The sequence below is a fragment of the Microchirus variegatus genome (genome assembly GCF_963457635.1).
Source record: "Microchirus variegatus genome assembly, chromosome: 3".
NCBI classification, from domain to species: Eukaryota; Metazoa; Chordata; class Actinopteri; order Pleuronectiformes; family Soleidae; genus Microchirus; species Microchirus variegatus.
Window position 1 is genome coordinate 20,539,140 of NC_139804.1, and position 22,070 is coordinate 20,561,209.

General features: G+C 40.0%; 3 protein-coding genes across 3 annotated transcripts in view; 2 read left to right on the forward strand and 1 right to left on the reverse strand.

Moving 5' to 3' along the window:
- The window catches only part of myo18ab (myosin XVIIIA b), a 114,397-nt gene extending 106,588 nt beyond the window's left edge, over positions 1 to 7,809 (reverse strand). Inside the window, exon 1 of the mRNA XM_083886750.1 lies at positions 7,788 to 7,809. The gene's annotated coding sequence lies outside the window, so the exon portion shown is untranslated. The remainder of the gene's footprint in view (positions 1 to 7,787) is intronic.
- A 5,559-nt stretch (positions 7,810 to 13,368) lies between these two features.
- tmem97 (transmembrane protein 97) lies at positions 13,369 to 17,193 on the forward strand (the record flags this gene model as incomplete). Its single annotated transcript, XM_083886878.1, has 3 exons — positions 13,369 to 13,482; positions 13,606 to 13,750; positions 16,934 to 17,193. 3 exons carry the CDS (start codon positions 13,369 to 13,371, stop codon positions 17,191 to 17,193), a joined length of 519 nt encoding a protein of 172 aa, XP_083743004.1.
- Positions 17,194 to 20,995: 3,802 nt separating this feature from the next.
- Positions 20,996 to 22,070, forward strand: part of ulk2 (unc-51 like autophagy activating kinase 2) — a 32,135-nt gene continuing 31,060 nt past the window's right edge. Inside the window, exon 1 of the mRNA XM_083886312.1 lies at positions 20,996 to 21,118. Within this exon, the coding sequence (XP_083742438.1) occupies positions 21,029 to 21,118 (90 nt within the window). The 5' untranslated portion in view covers positions 20,996 to 21,028. The remainder of the gene's footprint in view (positions 21,119 to 22,070) is intronic.

The following is a 22,070-nucleotide window of genomic DNA, read 5'->3' on the forward strand; positions in this document are numbered from 1 at the left end:
GCTCGTTTTAAAAAGGAAATGTGTGGGTGCTACTCGTGCTCATGCCACATATTGTAGTTTAATTTGTATGGTGACAGAAAATGAGGTCGTCCATCTTAAACAGTCTATCGCTCACAGTGAAAGATTTGTACAAGCTCACTTAACCGCCGGAGAATATTTGTGAAGTATTTGAATGGCAATGGTCAAACTTATTTAATATAAAATTACACAGTCAGAGACTTGCAGTGGAGCCCTTACATCTTAGTTGTTTAATGTGATTATTAAAGAAAAGAATGAACCATCACCCCACTCTTAGGGCATGTACTCTATGATCAGGTTTTCTTCAATTCCCTATTTGATTGGAATCATAATTTCTTCCACTCTGACCGAGTCTCCTGCCCTAAAGAAAAATCCAAACAACACAATGATGCGACCACCATGCTGCACTATCAGAGTGGTGTTAACCAGGAGATGAACAGTGCCTGGTGTTCAACAAACACAATGGAGTTTACATTTTGTATAATCAGACCTAAGACCTTGCTTTCCTCAGAGACCTTTAGCTGAGCCATTTGAACACGAAACAACAACACAATGAGGGCAAAAAGTGAGGGGTCTTCAGACTTTCTGACCACACTGTAAAAGAACCAACAACTTACTGGCCGGCTTTAGAAAACAATGCTCTTTATCAACTGCATTCACATAGACATCAAGGTCTCTTTCCCCTTGCATCAGCCTCAGAACTTCATTCCTCTTCCTCCATAAGAGAATCCCATGGGGAGAGGGTCAGGAAGTGGTCTATTTGTTCCAAAGCAGATTCCACAAATACCAGAGTGAGACCTAAAGGGAGAGGCCTGCTTCCCACTGATTCCAGTCAGCCTGTTAAGACAAGTGAAGATGGCTTCATACTATTTTTACATGGACACCCTCTCTCTAATGCTCCTTCCAGGTCTCTTTCATCTGGCTTCCTGCTACATGTTTAAGATAGTTGAGGCATTAAATCAACGCATATTTTCAAACTAATATGTTTGTTGAAGTGCCTACATGTTGATTATCCTAATTAACAGACATGTTGTGAGTGCGTTTGGAAGAATAAATTAACATATACTGCATTAAGCTAAATAGGGAGAACTCCAGCTTTCTCAGACCCTCATACACACATTCCACTCTTTTTGGAAATTTGGATTTGAGAGGAAACATGAGATGAAAGAGCAACATGCAACAAAGCCACTCGTACAATTCAAATTCAGTATTCAGTATATTGCTATGATACGAAGACACCACACTAAGCGGCATAGATAAAATATGACAGCAACAAAAAAAGACGACATTTCATCTAGCCTTACAAATAAGGCATGACTAACCTACTTACCTTTGTTTATATTGCTTTGATTGTTAATACTCCTTACTCCATACTTAAAGACTGAGGCGGAGAGCACACAGATGTGGTCGGGTAACTGGGAATGAAGGAATGTTTTGTTCACACCGTCAAATTAGCTATCTTTGATTTCAAATGAATAGATCCTCATAACTAGTATGGCTTTTGAATTGTTTAACCACTCCAAAGGCAAAACATTTGGTGGATTATGTTTCAAGATACACCAAGTGCCCCGTGTACCAGCCAGGTACGCTTATCATCAGTTCCTATCTCTCTAGTGTTTCTCGTTCGTTTCTGTTTCAACTTACTGATAAACAACCAAATAAATAAGAGAAATAAATACAAGTTGTACCCTCAATTACACACCAAATTAGTCTATTAAATGGTTCACACTGACAACAAAATAATGTTAAGGCACCATTTCCAGTCCCCATTATCAGCCCGAGACATCTCTAAGCTTTGTATACAGGATGCCTACTGATTTTCTAAACACAAGTAGTGATTCAATGCAATAAGCCTTTTACGCTCTGCTTGTATCTTAATCCATCAGTGCCCACACACAATATATAAATACTCTCCTGTTCAAAAATAACATTGTCCAATTTGAAAGCTTTTTAAGGACAAGTGAAAAAAAATGGGAAGTGACTTCAGTCAGAACAGATTCTTGAGTGGGTCAAAATAACAATGACTATGGTGTAGCTTATTAGTAAGGCACTATTGAGGGAAGACCATGGTGGACAAAGGGGTATGAAGTTTTTTTCCCATCAACATTGAACATTGTTTTGAGAGCATTACTAATTTCATTTCCTGTTTAGATTTTACAAAGCTTTTCCTTCAAAACCTTTCTGCAGACAGTCGTGGCTTACGTGCAAGTTTGCATCTAAAGAAACGACGTGTCAGCACTCAGTTAAACTCGGCTTTCCCTGCACAAATGTCCTGGGCTTCGATCTTGATCCTTTTCCCTCACTGCATGTCTGCACTCGCCAAACTTCAGCTCTCTCTCCTGGATCAACAGACACTCTCTGACACAGTTCTTATGTGGGTGTTCGATGATGTTTGAGCCATAATATATGTTGTGATATTACAAAAAAGAGCTACAATGTGAAATGTAAAGAAATGTGATTTGAACCAAAAACCACAACTTATCATTCTTTTTATTTTGCCAAGTTTCTTAATTCTGCTTTTATTTCTCTGGCACAATCGCCAGAATCATATGTTGCAACTGTACGTGTCAGCAAACCACAGATATGCGTGAACTCACGTTTCTGAACCAAAACTATGTTAATTATTCACAGGTCTACAGATGTGCATTTCAGCTTGACGGTGTTTTAACCACTTGTGGTGCTTTTGGCTGAAATGTCAGTGATAAATGTTTTGTGGTTATGAATGTGGTTACCTGTGATTAGGTCAAGGCACAAAAAGCACCTGGTTAAGGCTTGGAAAAACCATGAGTTTTACTGTTAGCATCAACATCCTCTCCATGAAAAACACAATGAATCACAGCGTTACAAAATAGAGGGATGTCTTAACGTACTCTTAAACTGTGGTCTGCCACTTGGTGGACATCTGGCTCTCACTGCCACTCACAATATTTGAGCGCCATGTAATTTTAGACATGGGAAATGTTTTGTTTTGCTAATTTTAGATACTTTTGATGTCACCATGATTTGCAGACAAATCTGCAGTAAAATAACATGTTTTCTGGGGGACCAGGCTGATTTCTCACTTTGTCTTCCCTTCTTGTTTATGCCTTTATTCATAAGTGGGAAAAATTAATCTGTTAATCCCTATCCCACCCGAGAGGATAATTGGCCAGATTTTGGTACCAATCTGGTGCTTTCGACATTCGCTAGTGCCTTCAAGTCTGTGCTTAATCATGATCATGTCTGAGGTCTCTCACATTTTTTAATCAAGTCAGATTTGAAAATCCTCTAGTGTGGGGCAGACTTCAGGCTACAAACTACAGTTTTCTCTCATATTTGCAGTACTTAACACAACTATCCGTTTATCAGCTAATTTTTGGATTAATCAATAAAAATTAACCGATAAGAGCAGTGAAATGAGTTAATGATCTGTGCAGCTGGCCTTAACCAAACACGAGCCAGTGATTGTCTTATTTGTTGGTTCAGGGAGGAAAAGATCTCCTGCTTTCCTAGGACGTTGCAACTATGCTTTTTTTGGAACATCCTGCCTTGTGTTGGTCACAGCTACAAGAAAGCCTGCATCCTGTCTGTCTGCTTCCAAATCTTGATTGAATCTTAATGTGTTGTTCGTGTTTGTGTGGAACACTCTTGGCACCAGCTTTATATGGACTGACACAGTGCTAAATGATTTCAGCTGTGGCAATTTGCTGGAAACAGACAAGGCATTTCTTTATCAAACCAAATCATTCCTCTAGTGGATCGTGTTTTGTTTTGTGTTTTTGTTTTATCGTGACATGTCAGTTATGATAACACTGTCCCCACTGACCAAGTGCTAAAAACTGTGTTTTAGTTCTGGGAAATGGTGAAATGCATTTTCAGAATAATCATCAGTCCATTATCAGATCAGAATAAAACATTGGTCCATAAAATTATCCTATTATTTCAAGGCCCGACTATCTCATACCTGAGACATCAACTACTTCATATCTGATCATTTTGGTTTTCATGGCAACGCTGGTTTGTGTTCTGGCTTAAATCAGACAAACCCTGTGAACTTAAGTGTTGAAGGGATGCAATTAAGATGATAAATTGGCAGTTTCCGCTGTACAATTCCTGCAGTTAATTTTAAAGAGAACCAGCTTCTAGCAGCACCAGTGTATCTCACTTGTCATCATCATTGATGTCATGTTGTTGTTGTTTCATAACTCCCAACATAATGATTCATCTTATCTCTGGCTCTCACAAGTCACACTAAACCAGAATCCTCAGATTCAAATCAAGTAATGCATGAAAACTGAAAGTTTTATCAGAAACGTGGTGAAATGTGGTGAATATTTAAGTAACAGACTGTACTTTATATCAGCTGATACCCACCAGTAAAGAACTGGGATCAGGGCAAAACGAACTTCAGAAGGACATGATAGATTTTGAAAGATACCATGTAAATTTTCAGGTATTACAAAAGTGATGTTAAAATATGCACTGAAATTTAGGTTTGACTATTAGGACAATGAATTACTGGGTTAGTGTTGTTGTTAGTGTATATGTCGAGAAACTGTTGTTGGGAGTTATGTGACTTGGCAGATGCAGTGCCTTGTCTAATTCTTTTGTCAGGACTGAATGATGTTCCTTTCTATCAGTTTGCCTTTATTTGAACCAGCAGTCAAGCTGGTGAGATCCGTTAAAAGTGGACAAAGAGACAGAGACAGGCCTGCTGTTTAACACACAGACACAAATCAAGGGCTCGTGATGTAAAAGGATGGTGTGTGTGTGTGTGTGTGTGTGTGTGTGTGTGTGTGTGTGTGTGTGTGTGTGTGTGTGTGTGTGTGTGTGTGTGTGTGTGTGTGTGTCTTCACAAACATGTTACACGGACCCGTCTTCCTCAAGAGGACAACAACATCATCAATAATGTAACATGAAAGGCTAACATTAACATTTTCTGACTTCTGTATTTCATTAACCACATAAATAGGTCACATGTCAACTGTACATAACATCTTAATTCACATTATGACAACATGTTACAGTATAGCAAGTCGGGCTGATCAATGAATTCATTTCTAATAAACGTTGCAAATTAAAACAACACTTAGCAAATAACAAAGTCAGCGGTTGTGATTGTTCAGTGCCACTTAATTGTACTGTATTAGAGTACAGTAGTTGATATATTTATGTTGCCATTTATTAATGCCCCAGTTTGTTTCAAAACACAGTGAAAATTAAACTGAAGCTTTATAAGTTAAATAGCAGTCATTAGATCATTTAGCCCTAAAAGCAAGTAAGACATGAGATACGATGTAGTATAATGACACAATATTCTGCATAGTGACATCATAGTACAAAGAGCTATATCATATGTCATGATAATGATTTTAAGGCTACTTATTTGAGGCTATTCTGATTCACTTGAATGTGGGCCGGTGAGTAAACAACTACTATGTTCAATTTAAGACAACACTACCATGTTGGAATTCACACACAGTCAGTGAGAGAAGTAAGGTTTGAGTTTGTTTGAAATGGCACTGCCTATACATACTAAAACAATATGTCTACTTCCTGTTTGCTCCATGGAAATCATTAAAGCAACTCCTCACATGACACAGGCTGAGTGGGAGTCTTCCACCAAACAGCCACTGTGGAGCAAGGGCTTCAACAATCGGTCAGTGCTCCCGTCTTACTTTAGGAAAAGGACAACACAGGCTACACATAGTCACTCCCTGCCTCGCAGAGCAGATGCATTCAATTGTGGTGAGGAAAAGGAGGGGGGGTTAGAGCTGCTTTTCAGCCTCACTGTGTCACAAGGACCCTTGAACCATGGCCAACGGAGGCAAACAAAGAAAACCCTCTGATGCTGCCAAACGCGCCATGATCAAGACATTGAGCCTACTGGTGGACACTCCGCTACTGCTAATGCAAGACATCTGCAACCTGAGGAGGACACATGTAAGGGCTTATAAGAATGCTTGTACAGCTACACAACAAAATGACAAACAAAGTCACTACACATTTGTTGTTACATTATCACTGGTTTGGTTCAACTAATGCTTCAACAACCAAAGGCCATCATCTAACAATGATACAAAGCAGGATATCATCAGATGGATTTTTCAATAATAAATGTGTTTGCTAACAAGGTATGCAAAAAATGTGGTGCAGATTTTCATATTAAAAGCTTAAAAGAAATACAAGGGATTATTTCCTGTGAACCAAAGGAAGAGCTTTAATGTGAACATCACTTAGGTTTTACTGTCAATAAATTAAAGCTGTAGTTGGCAGGATCACTCAAAAACTGTTGAATAACATTTTGGTATTGCAGAACTCTGTCCAGATGGACACTGAAATATGTACTTGTTTTACATGTGGCAGAAGATGCAACCACTGAAATGTTCCACCAATGCTGACAGTCATATTATTGTGCAACTCTCTTAAGGCATCTCTCCTTTTTTAGGTTTCTTTGCAGCATTGGCATATGTTCCCAGTGCTGGAGTGGTAATATTTCATTGGAGGAACCTGTATGCAGAGCTGTTGTGAACTTCCCCTTGATTGGTCAAAGTCTCCCATTATGGGTCAGACTTCCAAAAGGCTATAAAAGAGCCAAGAGACGGGGGCAGAAGTCTAGTTTTTCCCAGATAAAGGTAAAAGTGGAATTATTGATCAATATCTATGACATTGGTGGCAAAAAAACAAACAATGGAGGCAACAGGAAAGTTGCCTTTCTGTGAATGTAAATCAGCACATTGGACTTTGGCAGGAAATCCACTCAGACTTGAGAGAACATGGCAATTCTGTATCAATAGCTCAAACGAGAAAACATCTCATGTTAAACACAAATTGGCTGACCATTAGCTGTTAAATAAATAAATAGAATAAACACCTACAGTAAGTTCCATATGCCAATCTTCACAAATCAGGGCAGCCACTGCTGGCCATATACAAAACTACCACAACTAATCCCCCAATCAATGAATAGGTCTAGAGCAAACCTCAGTTGACTCTAAATAATAATGACATTGTTAGGGAGAAAAGTTTATTTTATATGTTTGCCCAAGACAAATGTGATTGTGCAATGAAAACAGACTTGATTCAATGACAGTCTCATATGTGTGGGTGATTCACTGCAGCATTGTTGACCACTGCAAAACAAGAACAATAGGACACTGAGCTCAATATAAGAGCTCTGAAGCTCTGGAATTCCACCTTTCAAACCAATAATAGGTCCATATGCTGTTAAAGTGGGAACACGAGTGTAGAAATCCCCAGCAAGTACCATGCTTTCCCACATCATGATCAGCACTTAAATACGATGCTGTAATAAGGACACAAACATTGTACCTCATGCTCGACATTTTCCTGCTCTAAGGAGAGAAGAGCAAGTCAAGAGGCTGGATCACCATGGAGAAATGAACAAGATCACACAAGCAACATTAAATGTGCACTTTCCCAGCTATTAATTGTATCAATGCATCTAAGCAAATTATTACTGAATGTATAAGTCACAAAGTGTGACATTTCAGTGAGAAAATAACTAATTTAACATATTACATCCAAGACTTGAAACTCATAGAAGCTGCCATTGCATTTTACTCGTCCAAATCAGCCAATAACAGATGATATCCTAGAAGAAGGTTGTCAGTATAGCAGGACACAAACACTGAGAATACATAGCACACTGCTGTCCAGGTGCCGCAGTTAATTTGTTGGCCAAAATGGTGGGAGCTTGAAAAACCTGAATTTGGAGAGTAAAGGTGCATTTTTTCTGTTTGTACATAGAAAGTAGACAAGCTGCTTACATGTCTGGTATCCCTGCGTAACCCCTCCGTGTTCCTCAGCCAGCAGCGGCTCAGCTCACTCAGCTCCAGGATTGGTTGCACCTTCAGCCGCACGGCGTCTCCTGACTGACGGATCATCTCCACTATCTCATCGCGGCTCTTGTTCTCTACGTTCCTTCCATTTATTTCTACCAGCCTGTCACCTGGCACCAACCCCAGTGCCAGGTCCTTGGTGCCGGCGCCAGGCTCTGCAAAGTGGACCACACGTCTGTACACTCCCCCGTCAACACTGCGGTCCAGCATAGTAGTGCGCCGCAAGGAAAATCCAAAGTCACCAGTGTTGCGCCTCTGGAGCTCCAGCGCGCGTGTTTCTGGTGCACTGGGTGCGACCACTGCAGGGAGCTGCAGATGTGCTGAGAAGGTCTTGTCAACTAAATCGGGGATGCAGACTTTTTTGGTGGCTGGAGATTCAGGCTGTTGTTTGATGCTGTGCTTGCGGAGCATGCTGAAAACTTTGCTCTCCACGTGCGGGGAAGGGGCAGCAGAGTTCGGAGCTGAAGGTGTGGAGCCCTCAGAAGGGCTCTCCTCTTTGCTCCTTGAGGAAAAGGAGAAGCGTTTCATCATCTGACCCACCTGGGCAGAGTTTTGCTTGGCAAGTGCACCAAAGTGTGCCACACGCTCATGTACTGAGCTGCGGTGTCCATCCAGTCCTCCTCCACCCTCACCCTTCAGGTCGTCAGTGGAGCTAGCAGTGCTGAGCTGGTCATCGAAGACCATGCTGCTTCGGTTGCTCAGGCCGTCTGATTCGATGTCAGTGAGAGTGAACTCTTGGCTGCTTACCACTTTAATAGGAATGGGGTTGGAGATCTCCAGTTTGTTCTTGGACTCACGCTTCGCCTCCCTCTTCAGGTTAAAGAAACCACGTCGCATGCTCATCTCCTCCAGGCTGCGCATCTCTGCTGCTGACATTCGCTCCTTTTTATCCTTCTTCCTACTCCCTTCCCGCTCCTTATCTTTTTTCATTAGATTAAACATGATGAATAACGAAATGCTTCTTTTCTGTCCAACGAGGTGGTATTTTCCTTACAGACCTGGAAGTCCCGTTCACCAGGAAGGTGGTTCTGACCAACAGGGACAAATCCCCTGGGGAAAGAGACAAGGAGACACAACCATGTCAAATACAAACAATATTGAATATTTGTACACTACATAAAGCTGGACAACATAAATTTCAATTATATCAATAAAGTATATATTCACAATGATTTAACATTGTCACACAAATTCTTTTCTATTCTCTAATTATCTTTTATTAAGGTACATGACATGTTTTTTTTTCTTGATGTACTGTAACCCTAACAACCCTGAGCAGCAGAGTCACAGCAGCAGTGAAAGGATGAAAACTGAAAGAAAAATCGTGTGTGAGAGAGTGGTAGAGAAAATGACAGATAGAGAGAGAGGGTTGGCTAAATTTGGCTGAAGCTCAGTTGCCTCTAGGAGAAAATTATCCACACCAGCATCCTTCTTCAACTGCCTCTCCACTTTCAGACATCTATATTTTAACACATCTCCACTACAGAGCCTGATCACGTTCAGGATTTCTGAACATAGCTGCAGTTCACTGTGTTTGACTAAATCTGCAGGCGACCCAAGGGTCAACGTGCTACAATCTGCATTACTGGGTGGGTGGTGCAAAAGACCAAAACACCAAACCAATCATGATCAATTTAATCACACTGGATGCAAAATCATATGCCCCTATTTATAAGACACAAAAAAACCTGCAATTACTTTCCCCCAATGTTTCAGGTCCCTGGAATTTAGGAGAAGTAATGTAACATCGCAGATAATTGTGGTTCAACATCACCACTAATCAACAAACTAACTCATTCAGGCCTACTATACACAAACTGTATTCTAGGAGTGGGTCAAAGGGGAAACTTGGGTGGAAGTTAGCTGGCGGAAGAAATGGGAGTTTACAGCAGGATAATGGCAGAGATGCCCCATCCACATTCAATACATTTGTTCTCTATGTTGTGAATAAACAGATAAATCCTGGTTCATAAACTTTTCACGGACACTTTGTTTTCTTCAGTTAGACAGATATCGTGATGTATCGCTGTAGGATTGTTTTGCAATGTATTGATTGTCACAACAGAATCGGTGTATCGTGCTGTCATTGGTATCGTGGACCATCATGTATCGCATCCTGTATTCTACACTGTCATGGAGCTCAACACCCAGTCATATCAGAAAGCCCTACTGATTTTTCAAAATCTCTTTTTTTTTTTCTTTCTTTTAAATCTCAAATGAAAAAAAATGGGTTAAATCATCCTAATCATGCACAGTACTTTACTTTCAAGAACGCCACAGTGACGGGGGGGGTCTATCTCTGATAAGGAACACTGTGTCAAACAGTTGCTGTTTAAATCTGTGCTGCTCACTCAGTGATGAATGAACACATGTTCTATCACAACACAGGAGACAAAGTCACAGTGTCTGTCTATATATAAAGTATTAACTAAAAACCAAAAGAAAAACTATTGTGTGTGTGAGAGAGAGAGTGCGACCAGGGCCGTAATGACAGCACTGCTTTTGTGTCAACGTAAAAGCTCGGGAACATTTAAACAGTGTCTCAGCTCCACGGAGCTCATTAAAGCCAACTCGTGTTGATCTGCTTTAACGCCGAGGTTAAAACGATACTACTACTTGACCCTCGGCTATACACAAATATCTCCGGCTTCCGTTTAAAACGTGAAGTCAGCGGGACAAAAAGCATGACAGGGCTAAGATAGGTGTAGCATGTCGGCTACATTAGCTAGCCGCGCTACTGTTTGGTAGGTAGGGGCAACGTTACCTTTATAACGCTGGTACTTTATCCTGCCGCAAATGAAAACAGAGAAGCTCCAGAGAAACACAAGAAAGCGTCCGTTCATCAGGGTTTTATCCTCCCATTGTAGCTAGCTAACTCGCCTAATTGGCTCCAGTCACAGCCTGAGTGCTTTGCCCTCCTTTTAGATTAAGGCAAACCCTGGAACGCGCTGGGATCCAGTGAAAACCACCCAGTCAAGCCCGACCGCCTATCTGCTGCCTTATTGCCTGTCTGTTTGCTCTACTAATTATTGTCTTCGCACAGCTGTCTGCGAACAAAACATATCCTCTGACTCTCTAAGCACATGAGTGAATACTCACTATTCAGTGGGACAGCAGATGAAGCGCGGCTCGGCTCGCAGGGAACACAAGCCGCAGACTGGCTGCTTACTTCCAGCTAACGTTATCACAGCAGGCTGCTCCCACGGCCAACCAGAGTCGCGAGCTCCGGGACAACAGCTGAAGGCGGTACTCAGGCGACCCCTGCTGGATACACCGTGTAGCCACAGTTATGTCGAGTTATCAGTCCTGGCACCAGAAGAGGCTGTATTTTTTCTTCATACAATTTTTTAGAATTCTCACCTTCATTTATCATGACATATTTTAATCGCAGATACATATCATGGAATAACTGTATATGTGTACCATAATAATCCCCAAAAATACATTTAATTGCAAAGCAAAAAAAACGAGCACAATCAGAGAACAATTACAAAAACAGTTGCATATATTTTAGGTAATAGATCTTTTCTTCAGATATATGCCCTGACTTTTGCTTTATCCTCCACATGAGGGTCACATACTATTGATTCATTAGTGTTCCCTTTTAAAATGTGGCTTTATTAAAACAAAACATTTTCATTTCCTTTTTTCATGGATATGAACACACTTAGTTATTTTGTCAATAGCCATCGAAGGAAATTCATGCAACTCACTGGTATATATTTCAAAACTATTTTAGATAGGTTTTTATAGCATAACACTGTGTAAAACCAGGTATTTTATTATTTTGGGTAAATTAACCCATCAGAACAGCATACCACTGTCTAAAACTGGGTATTTTAGTATTTTGTCAGTGTACATATCAGAACAACATACCAGTGAATTAAAGCATAGGTATTTTTATTATGTCATCTTTCCACTTGAGAAAACTGCAGGCAGCCTATGCTGTCAAATAAATTAACTTATAAATACATCACAGCACATTATAAGGTGAGCATTGTATGGTGTAAAATTTGCCTATTTTATCTCTCTCTCTCTATATATATATATATATATATATATATATATATATATATATATATATATATGGTAAAAGTAAATATAGCAAAATGTCAGAACACCTGCCCTGGGGCTGCAGTGGAACAGAGCTGAAGGAAATAAAATAAAAGTTATCATCAGTCAAGTCAAGTTTATTTCTAGGGCACATTTAAAAAGAACCAGATTCGACCAAAGTGCTTTACAGGGTTAAAGGTACAAAACATTAAAACAATAAAAACATAAAAATAAGACGGAAAAATTATAAAATAGTACAAATCTAGCTAGAAGTGACTGGCTCTTTAAAAGAGATTTAAAATGCACACAAACCAATGTCTAAACACAATATAATGTATAATTACAATAAATAACAATAAACTCTAGCAGAATCAACAAAAGTAAATTGTAGATATATGTGTCTCTCTGAGGGTTTAATGATTTGCATGTGTATTAGCATAACAACGCTGTTTCAAGAAGGTGGAAAGTATTTATAGGCCTCAGAAAATGACATGTTTAGTCAGGGTGTTTGTAGCTTTAACTTTCTATATTATCCATATTTCTGACTTATTTCACATTTTATGACTCTTTCAGGAGCTCCCGAGGGTTGATGCGAAACACACAAGCTCTTGAAACCGTCCTCCGGTTTGTAAACAAGGCTTTCCTATTGTTGTTTTATTTTATGAAACTGCAGTTCTACAAAATGTCCACCAAGCGTCAGTATAGGACCACGTCGCTGATCTAGTTCCAGCTTTTCTTTGCCAACTTCAGCCAACCAGTCATTCCATGTCCAGGCGATGTCCCGCCCTCCGGGTTATGCTACCGATGCAGGTGAGAGGATTGCATGCAGGAGGGAAAGGAGGAAGTGCAGGAGGAGACGAGGTGGAGCATGACATTGTGCCCTCTAAAGCAAAAATACAAATGAAAAAATGTTCTAGTGCCTTTCTAGTGTAAAGTATAAGATATAATAAGATGCCCTAGCAACTTTGTTTCCTATGAGTACACTTCCAATCAAAAAGAGGTCTTCCCCAGGGCCGGGAAGCCTTTGGCCCCAGGTCACACTTTGGACAAGCCTGCCTTAAGTGGAATAGTGGCACCTGCCCCACCTGTGTGCAATAGCTGCCCCTTTCATTTTCGCCCCTGAAAATGTCTGTGCATGCCATTGTCATTAAAATATAAAATAATAGCTTACATAGAGTATATGCCTTCACAGTTTAAGTTTATTTACAAGGTCTCTCTGGCCCAATCAATGAAGAGAGAGTTTTGACCAATCAGAGGCGGGCCAAAGACTTGACGAGAGAATTGACGAGGCTGTCATTAGTGGTCATTGGTCTCCCTAACAATTTCCCCGCCCCCGGAACGCCCCGCCTTCCTGTGAGAGCCAATGAGATCGATCCTGACAACACGAGTTTTTACGGCTCAGCTCTGCTGACAGACAGTCAGTAGTAACCTGACATTTACTCACAGAGAAACAAAAATGTCTCTCCGTGTGTTAGAAATCATCTTTTTCTTCTACTTTGCCTCACACATTCCTATCACGTTGTTTATCGACTTACAGGCGCTGCTGCCGGAACATGTGTATCCTCAGCCGGTGAGTGACACTTCTGCTGTTGTTGACGCTTCCCAGGTTCATTTATAAGTCGGTTTGTGGGGAAAATTGTGAAGTGGCTTCTTGTTTAAATGTGGTGTTCGTTCTTGTCCTTCTCTCCTGCAGCTCAAAGATCTGCTGAGGTGGTATGCTGAGGACTTCAGGGATCCCATGATGCTGGACCCTCCGCACTGGTTCAAGTCCTTCATCTTATGCGAGGCTCTGGTTCAGTTGCCTTTCTTTCCCATTGCAGCATATGCTTTCCTCAAAGGTCAGACAGCGACTTAACACAGTTCACATGCATTTGTTTTATCAATCAGGGTTAGGGTTGACCAAAGTCCCGCCCTACTTCAAAGACGTGGCTCGAGTGCGCGCGCGCGCGTGTGTGTGAGAGAGAGAGCAGGATCTGTTATGACACTCATTTTGCTATTAGTACTAATAATAATAGCAACTAGTAAAATCCAAAACATGGAAATATACAATGTAACACAGTTCCAAGTTCAGTGCAATACACAGTGAGTGATTTTTTTGTGATTCATTTGCTGTAAATTCATGGTTCTCAAACTGTGGTACGTGTTCCACCATTGGTACGTGAGCTTCCTCTGGTGGAAAAACAGTAGAAATACTGTTCTTCTGTAAATACCAGGGTATGAGGTTTGACCAGGGGCCTATTGCATGAAAGTAGAATGAAGATATCCACGATATCTGAGTATCAAAGTTCATCCTGGCTTAGTCAAACCAGGATGAGAAGCCACGGCTTGGTCAAGCCAGGTGTAACTTATCCCGGTAAGTGTGCGTTCACGTCTCTTTGAAGTAGTAGACCGTGAGGTTGATCACAGATTTACTGATGCAGAAATGGAGTTCATGTGCATCACCAGCAAATGATGGCTTATTCTGGAAACGTATGAAGAGATGACACTTAAAAATACAATACAGTCACTTTTAAGATCGGAGAATAAGTCTGGCTGAACTGTTGACGACTGAATGCATAAGTAACCCAATACTTACAGAGCTTATTTGAGCAAAGTAACCATTTTTATACTGTACTATACTGTAAACTGAGGTTGGATACATCAGGTTCCATGTAAAAAAAAAAAGCATAGGTATCCTACAAATTACAGAGCCCCAGACATGACATGTTCAAAAAAAATTTGTATTGTATTGTGGCCACAATAAAGGTATAACGTGCGCACTAAATAAAACAATTTCGTGGCCCCGAAATAAGTACAACGTGCGCACAAAATACAAATTTGTGGCCACAAAGTAGATATAATGTGCGCACAAAATACCAATTGATAATTTCAAAATCATTCCAGGACAGATGGGTAAGCAAATGGAGCGCACCTTCTCTAGAAACACCAATATCAACCTGGCTCTCAATATTCTGTTTAAATGTCTCTCTGTAATAATGGTTCCTTGCAATGCCAGGCTTTCAGAATATCTTTGTAGCTCATTCTCAGCCTAAAATAAAATTCAATCATATTAACATTTTCCCTTTCCATCTTTCTACATCTAGCTGTAGCCTCTGCCTCTACCTGAGACATTCGAGAGGGTGTGCTCAATTTGCTTAACCAGCTGGCCAGTTTGTGCGCACATTATACCTACTTCGTGGGAACAAATTAGTATTTTGTGCGTATGTTTTTCCTATTTCCTGAGAACTTTTTTTCTCTTCCCATTGTCATGTCTGGGGCTCCGTAACAAATAACACATATAAAAGGAAAAACATCTACTGACAGCATCATATTTGCAATGTAATTAGTAACCTGTATCACAGTTTCATAATAATAATTTAAAAAAAGTTTACTCTGCAGTGTAGTGTGCTTTATATTTGGCGTGGAGAAAACTGTAACACAACATGAGTTTTCCCACTAAGAGAATGTGATTTGTTAAATGACCAATATTGGTTACCAATATTCTTATAGTGACATTTGTGTTGTAGCAGTTTATGGCCAATAGGAGGTGCTATAGGTGCATGCAGTTACTGAAGACACATTATTACCTGCATTAAAAGCAACTGAATGAAAGATAAAGTTTCATGTGGTGATATGCAGCGAAATCACAAATGCATGATGACTGACTTTATCACCTACATTTCCGATAACTGTCAAAAAAGAAAATGCCACAAAATAATAATAACGTAGTTCCTGACAGATCATCTGTGATGTGTGACGATTCATTTTGAATTAGATCACCGAATATTTAATCAATAATCTCATGCAGGTACTTGTCCTGAAACACTGTTTACTGTCAGAAAGTCCATCTAAGTATCAGAGCTCCATCATCTAAAACATAATTGTGACACAGATGAATGAATGAATGAATGTTAATTGCTCTCTTCACTGACTTGAATGAAACAACCTCAGCTGTTTGTAATCCTCTCAACAACTGTTGTGATATTATCACAATAAAAACATTTTACTCAAATATGTATATATATTGGTCTTCATGCAATCATTCAAGAATTAAAATAACTTTGAACCACCTGTACACTACTCACTGTTATATTTTAATGCAGGTTAATAAAACTCCCAAAGGATCATGAATAACATGTCAAACACGTTTATGTCTGATCAGATTAGCAGCTGACTTGGAGCAGCAGTATTAACATATCCTGTTGTTTAGCTAACTGCAAAGAATAAATCGCCATGGTAACTTGGTAACGCCATTCCTTTCGTGCAACCTACTTGAGGCTATGTTCAGCCAGGATAAGTGGCATAATCCCTTATCCTAGTTTCGTGCAACAGGCCCCATGTTATATTAAATAGTGCTAATTGCTAAATGCTATTGCTCCATCTTAATCTAATTTCTCTCTAAATCTAATCATTTCACTATGCTAGTGTGTAAAGTATGTGTGAGGAATAGTTGGAGAATGACAGTGCAAATTATCTTATTGGGAATAAATCTGCCTCCTGTGAAAAGTCTGTATAGCTGACTTTGCTCAGCCTATTTACACCACTGTATTTTAAAGTTGGAGATTATGGAAGACCCAAGTCAATCACTCTGTTTTTTCAGTATGTATTTTTTGATTAAAATTGTTGTCGGACTTTAAAAGCAAAAGGATTTTAGAATTTAAACATCTTTTAATCATTAGTGCTCAAACAGCACGGCTATGTGCCGCTGACGCACCCATGATCAATTGCAGTGGGAATAATACACAACTCCTCATATGGACATGTGTGTGTTTATAGGTCGCCATATTCAGGCTTTACGAAATGCATTTCTTGCCGTCTTCTTATGCATTGTTGAGTCAAAGTTATGATTCATTTTATATCGCATTTTAAGTAGTGATCTGAAGTAGTGATAATTGTGCAGAAGTCACTGTGACGTATTTCCAAATTTCATAAAAGGATATAAGAGGCTCTGTTTGGTACATTCTTATAGCCTCTATATAGACAGTATGTTTTAACATAGTAATGTAACATCAGCCTAAATGCTCTGTTATGTTTCCTGTCAGGTGGCTGCAAGTGGATCAGGACTCCTGCCATCGTGTATTCCACACATGTGGCCACTACACTGCTCCCAATCCTGGCCCATATCCTTTTCTATGATTTCCCAATGAAGCCCTACCCTGGACCCCAGACGATGCATGAACGCTTGTGGCTGGTCTCCATTTATTCTCCATACCTGCTGGTACCTGTGATGCTGCTCCTCACGATGCTGATGTCCTCTACGTACAACTCCACCTCCAAGTCAGCCAAGTCCAAGAAGCACTGACCGTCCTCTGAGTTTAGGAGATATTCTCTACTTTTTTGAATGTGTGATATTCATGGATCTGTGAATTTGTATGAGTTGTATAAACCATAGCAATATAATTAGGATGAAACTGACATTGTTCAGCAAGCCAAAATGAGAACTTTCAATGTTACTTCTTGTTCCTGTTTGTTGGATGTGTTATGTAGCTTTATCAGTAACAAAATCAACTGTATAAAAGTACAAATGTACTTCCTTTAAGGGTCATTATGTGTAATTAAGTGTAATCGAGCATGACACAAGAGCAAACAGACAGCACCAAATTTGGTCATGTACATGATTGGATCTTACCTGTGGGGAAAAAAAGCAACAATTGTATTATAAACTGGTTAATCAAAGAGAAGAGACACAATGGGTAGATTCCATTTTTTAATATAACTTATGAATTGTACTTTTTACTTATATATGCTATCTACAAAAAACTGTGTAAAGAATTATGGAGTAAAGACTAAAAACAGGGAGGCACAGTGATGCATGTGGCTTCTCTGGTCTTCTCCTGTGTAGGTGGGGTTTTCTCCAGGTTCTCCGGTTTCGTCCCATATGTCCAGAGGTTAATTGGACACAATAAATTGACCATAGGTGAGTCATAAGTGTGTGAGTAGATGGTCGTTCATCACTACAATGGATGTGCCCCCTCTTTTGCCCTGTCAGCTGGGATTTGCACCAGCAGAATAAAGTGGTAGACAGTGGTATTTTCATGTGTTTTAATATTGGAGCATATACGTCTTCATTCTACTATTACTGAAGCACCTGCTTTAGTCCCCAATGAATGCTGAAGCACATTATTGAAAGAAACCATGTTACTGGAGTAAGCTTCTTTAACTAATTGGTCCCCTGAGAAATCCACCTAACATTTAATGATCAGGCCCTATCATATCGCAAACAGCTGATAGTAGCCTGATAGATGACTTTGCTCTCTACATGTAGGCTTACTTAAGGTTCTCAGTGTCTAAAGTTGTTTTCACTTATGAATATCCAACCTGTTCATATTTGTGTCACATACAGTCAATCTTATTTCAAATTCTGGTAACACTTCAGGAGAATTTGTCTTGTAAATTAACAGACATGAATTCCAAAAATGTCTGCAATTGTGTGTCCAAATTCAGGTCCTAGTGTGGGTTCAGGGAGCATATATCCTTTCTAGTTCAACTTGGCTGCAACTTGCCTTGAGATGGGATTGTGTTTTGGTGCTTACATAAAAGTAAATTGAACAGTGCCTTACTATTACTACTGTGCAATGCAAACACATTATCATAAGAATGATGAATATTATCTGCCTTTAAGAGATAAACTCAATCTTCATACAACACGTATAACTTGTTTCTTTATCTGTTCCCAAATTGCACATTTCAATTTAAAAACAGTTCATTGTTCAACATGAGAGGTGTTTTTCTTGTTTCTCTGCCTACCTGCTGCCTTTTGATCAGATAGAATAGTTATGTGAAGCTTCGTCAAAGTTTCCTGTCAGAGCAGTGGACTCAGAAACGCTTGTTTAACATGAGGAAGACACAAAGTAGTCATTGTTTTCAATTTCATGTAATCTGAGAGAGACAACAACACCTCTGCATCTTGTCTGGGCTATATGTTTTTTTCTAACTGTCCTATCGCATGAGACTTAGCCTAACCACAGCTCTAAAATTTACCAGTTCCTCAAAGGGACGTCAGGTCCAGGTTTTGGTCTCAATGATGACTACTGGTCCTGACAAGGTCAGTATTTATGCCAGAAAAGGTCCTACAGAGGAAACAGCACATGCTGCATCATATGTCAAACCTCAGAGAGAGGCTTTAGAAATCATGCAACTTGTTCTGTCAGCCTTTCCACTCAGTGAACTTGAACTCTTAAGTTAGAGTTTGAGCATTAGGGAACATTAGTGCACTGCTATTATGTTTTCAGCCGCCAGAGGATGTCAGAACTAAACAAACGCTGAGGCTACAGTGAGCACCTCACTTCCCTGCCTGCATGTTTCTTATTATATATGCTGTGTCACTATTTTGCAGCTTGAATAGTATTGCTGCTTACAAATGTGTGAATAATGGAGCAACCGATTTATAGCCATATCTGCAACACTTAATATCATTTTAAATTGCTAAATGAATAATTTTGAAGAGATGTTAAAATGTCATTTTCTGTATATTACTAAAATGTATACACATCAATCTGAACTAAAATTAAAATAATAATAATAATAATTATATATATATATATATATTCCAACAGAACAGGGTAAAGCAACAATCACTTCCTCTGATATGGTAATTTATTTTCAGAACTATTTGTATCAGTAATCGACATGGATTCAAATGATATGTGTATTATCCTAGCAGCTGTAATTATAATGACCCAGGCCACAATAACTGCAGTTCTGCTATTGAAAATTAAATTGATGTACAACTGTGTACATCATAGCCAAAAAGGTTAAATTAAAGACTGACTTTTGCTTTTGAGTGAAGATTAAAGAAACCAGTGAAATTGTGTTTTTTTAGACTTTCATATGGACACAAAACTACAAATATTAACATATCCGTATGGCACCTGGGGTAAAACATAAAGTGATTACAAGTGTGTTTGTGCAATGTATAAATGTTGATATATATTGTACATATTTTACATTACGATTACAGGATTTGTAATTAAAACTAATCTTACGGCTCAAGCACTCAGCGGACTAATCCTTGCAGCGGAAGGAGACATCTACAGTAAGCTTCCGCGGAAGGATTAGCGTATATAAAGCAGGAAGCAGTTGTTGGTGGATAACTGTATTGTTCACGTCAAAGACAGCATCGTGTCCGCTGCCTCTGCTGTCTCTGCTGTCGCTGTGTCCTGATGTCATAGCGCTGTAGTCTAATATGTCCACTGTATATTAACAGGTTAACGTACAGCAGCGTAACGTGGAGCAAATATGAAGTAAAGGCGACAGCTCCTCCAAGACTGACGACGCTGTCATTTCAGAAGTGACTGGACAAGCAACCAAATCTTCTTCTTTTATGCTCACATTAAAAGACTGACCGAGGAGACGTCAGTGTTGTTTTTTTTTCTTTTTCAAGAGGACAAAGACGCGTCATGTGGACTCGTACGTGTTGTCGAGGAAGACATAAATAAGGACTAACTCGCTCAGCAGCTATGTGTTGACATTCGTGTTGCATCCTTATATACATGCTAACATAGGCTGTTAGCAGTCCGTTAATGTCGGTTTAGTTTTATAGGTTGCTATAACGTGTAATTAATTTAGGATTTAATAATTCAAGCGACAAACGGACATTTTTTGTGTTATTGTGAGGATGTTAGCAGAGGCTTACTATGAGCAATGACGTTAGGTGTAGCCAGTGGATGGTTATGTCACTGTCAGGCTAGCTCGCTCTCTGCTGCTGCTGCTGCTGCTGCTGCTTCAATGTTCGCACGGTCATGTTCTACAGGCTCGGCATCATGTAGACTGTCCTCGAGAACTCGTTAGTAGACACAGTTAGTAATGCAAAGCTGGACTGCATCCACCCAACTCGGTCGAGGACAAGTGCTACAGTTCAGGCCAGCATCGTCGCTAGCCATGCTCAGAGCCGTCTGCTCTGCACAATAACACAAACATCCTAACTCACCCAGGGGGCTCGTGAATGCACCATGTCCTGACTGCATCTCTTATTTATGCAAAAAGGCTCATCGGAGCAGCCCGACATGAAATAACTAGAAGCATCCTTCGGGTACTGAGTGGATCATTTGCTCCAGTGACTGTTTTCTGAAGAGCAGAGCAACATTCAAGGCTATTCAACCAGTAGCCAGCACCAGCTGGACCATCGGCCCGTTACGATGGAGACGGTGGGAGATTTTGAGTACAGCAGGAAAGACCTGGTTGGTCATGGAGCGTTTGCTGTGGTGTTTAAAGGAAGACACAGAAAGGTAAACAAACCGGCAATGTTTTCTTACCCCTTCTTTCCATATCTTGCATGAAAACGATAGCTTAACTATATGTTTAGTCCACTTATCAGCTTCTTTGTGCATTCACTGGAGTGAGATTTGAGTATTACCCTGGTACATAAAATGTGTCACTTTTATTAAGCTATCATGATGCTAAAGCTCTTAATGTTATTTTATGTTCACTATTCCTCACGTATAGATGTGTATGGACGAGTGTACACCCATGAATGTATGGTGTTGCTCAGCAAATCCTGTATCTATCTGGTTCAATGACACCAAATCTTTTAATTGAATTTAATAGGGGCAGGTGTGGGCAGCCAATTGAAAATCTGGGTCAGCCAGTGCCAGTGCACAATGCAGTCCTGCAGCATTGTATGTGTGGGCTGTCACCATGTTTGGTGGTGGTAATATTAACAGAAACTAAACATGTACACACAGGCTGATGTAATGTTGCAGGACTGTACAAACTGGGGTATCAGTGTCATGTCAGCTGCTTGATGCTGGCTGATTTAGTGTATGTGTATGTCTGGTTCATTCATGAAATGGATGAGTCAGACAGCACTGAATGTCTTGCTGACGTACTGAGGGAGGATGAGGTGATGTGTTTCTCCTCAGCTTTTAAGGACATACACTCCTTATGTAAGAGCTGCATAAGCTGTATTCATATTGAAGCACTCAAACCTATGGCTCTGTGAGTGTAAAGCTCTGAAATTGAAGTCCATTTGAATGGAGTGTGGTTTTCACTTGGTGTGTGTGTGTGCGTGTGTGTGTGTGTGTGAGAGAGAGGGACAGAGATGCACCACACGACATCATGTTACCCCCTTTGCTGCTGGTATGAAACAGATGGTGCTCATTTTATCAATGAATGCCAATATTAGCATCCCCTCACTTCCTGAAGCACTGCAGATTCTGTGTTTGTATGAACCCGGGGCTG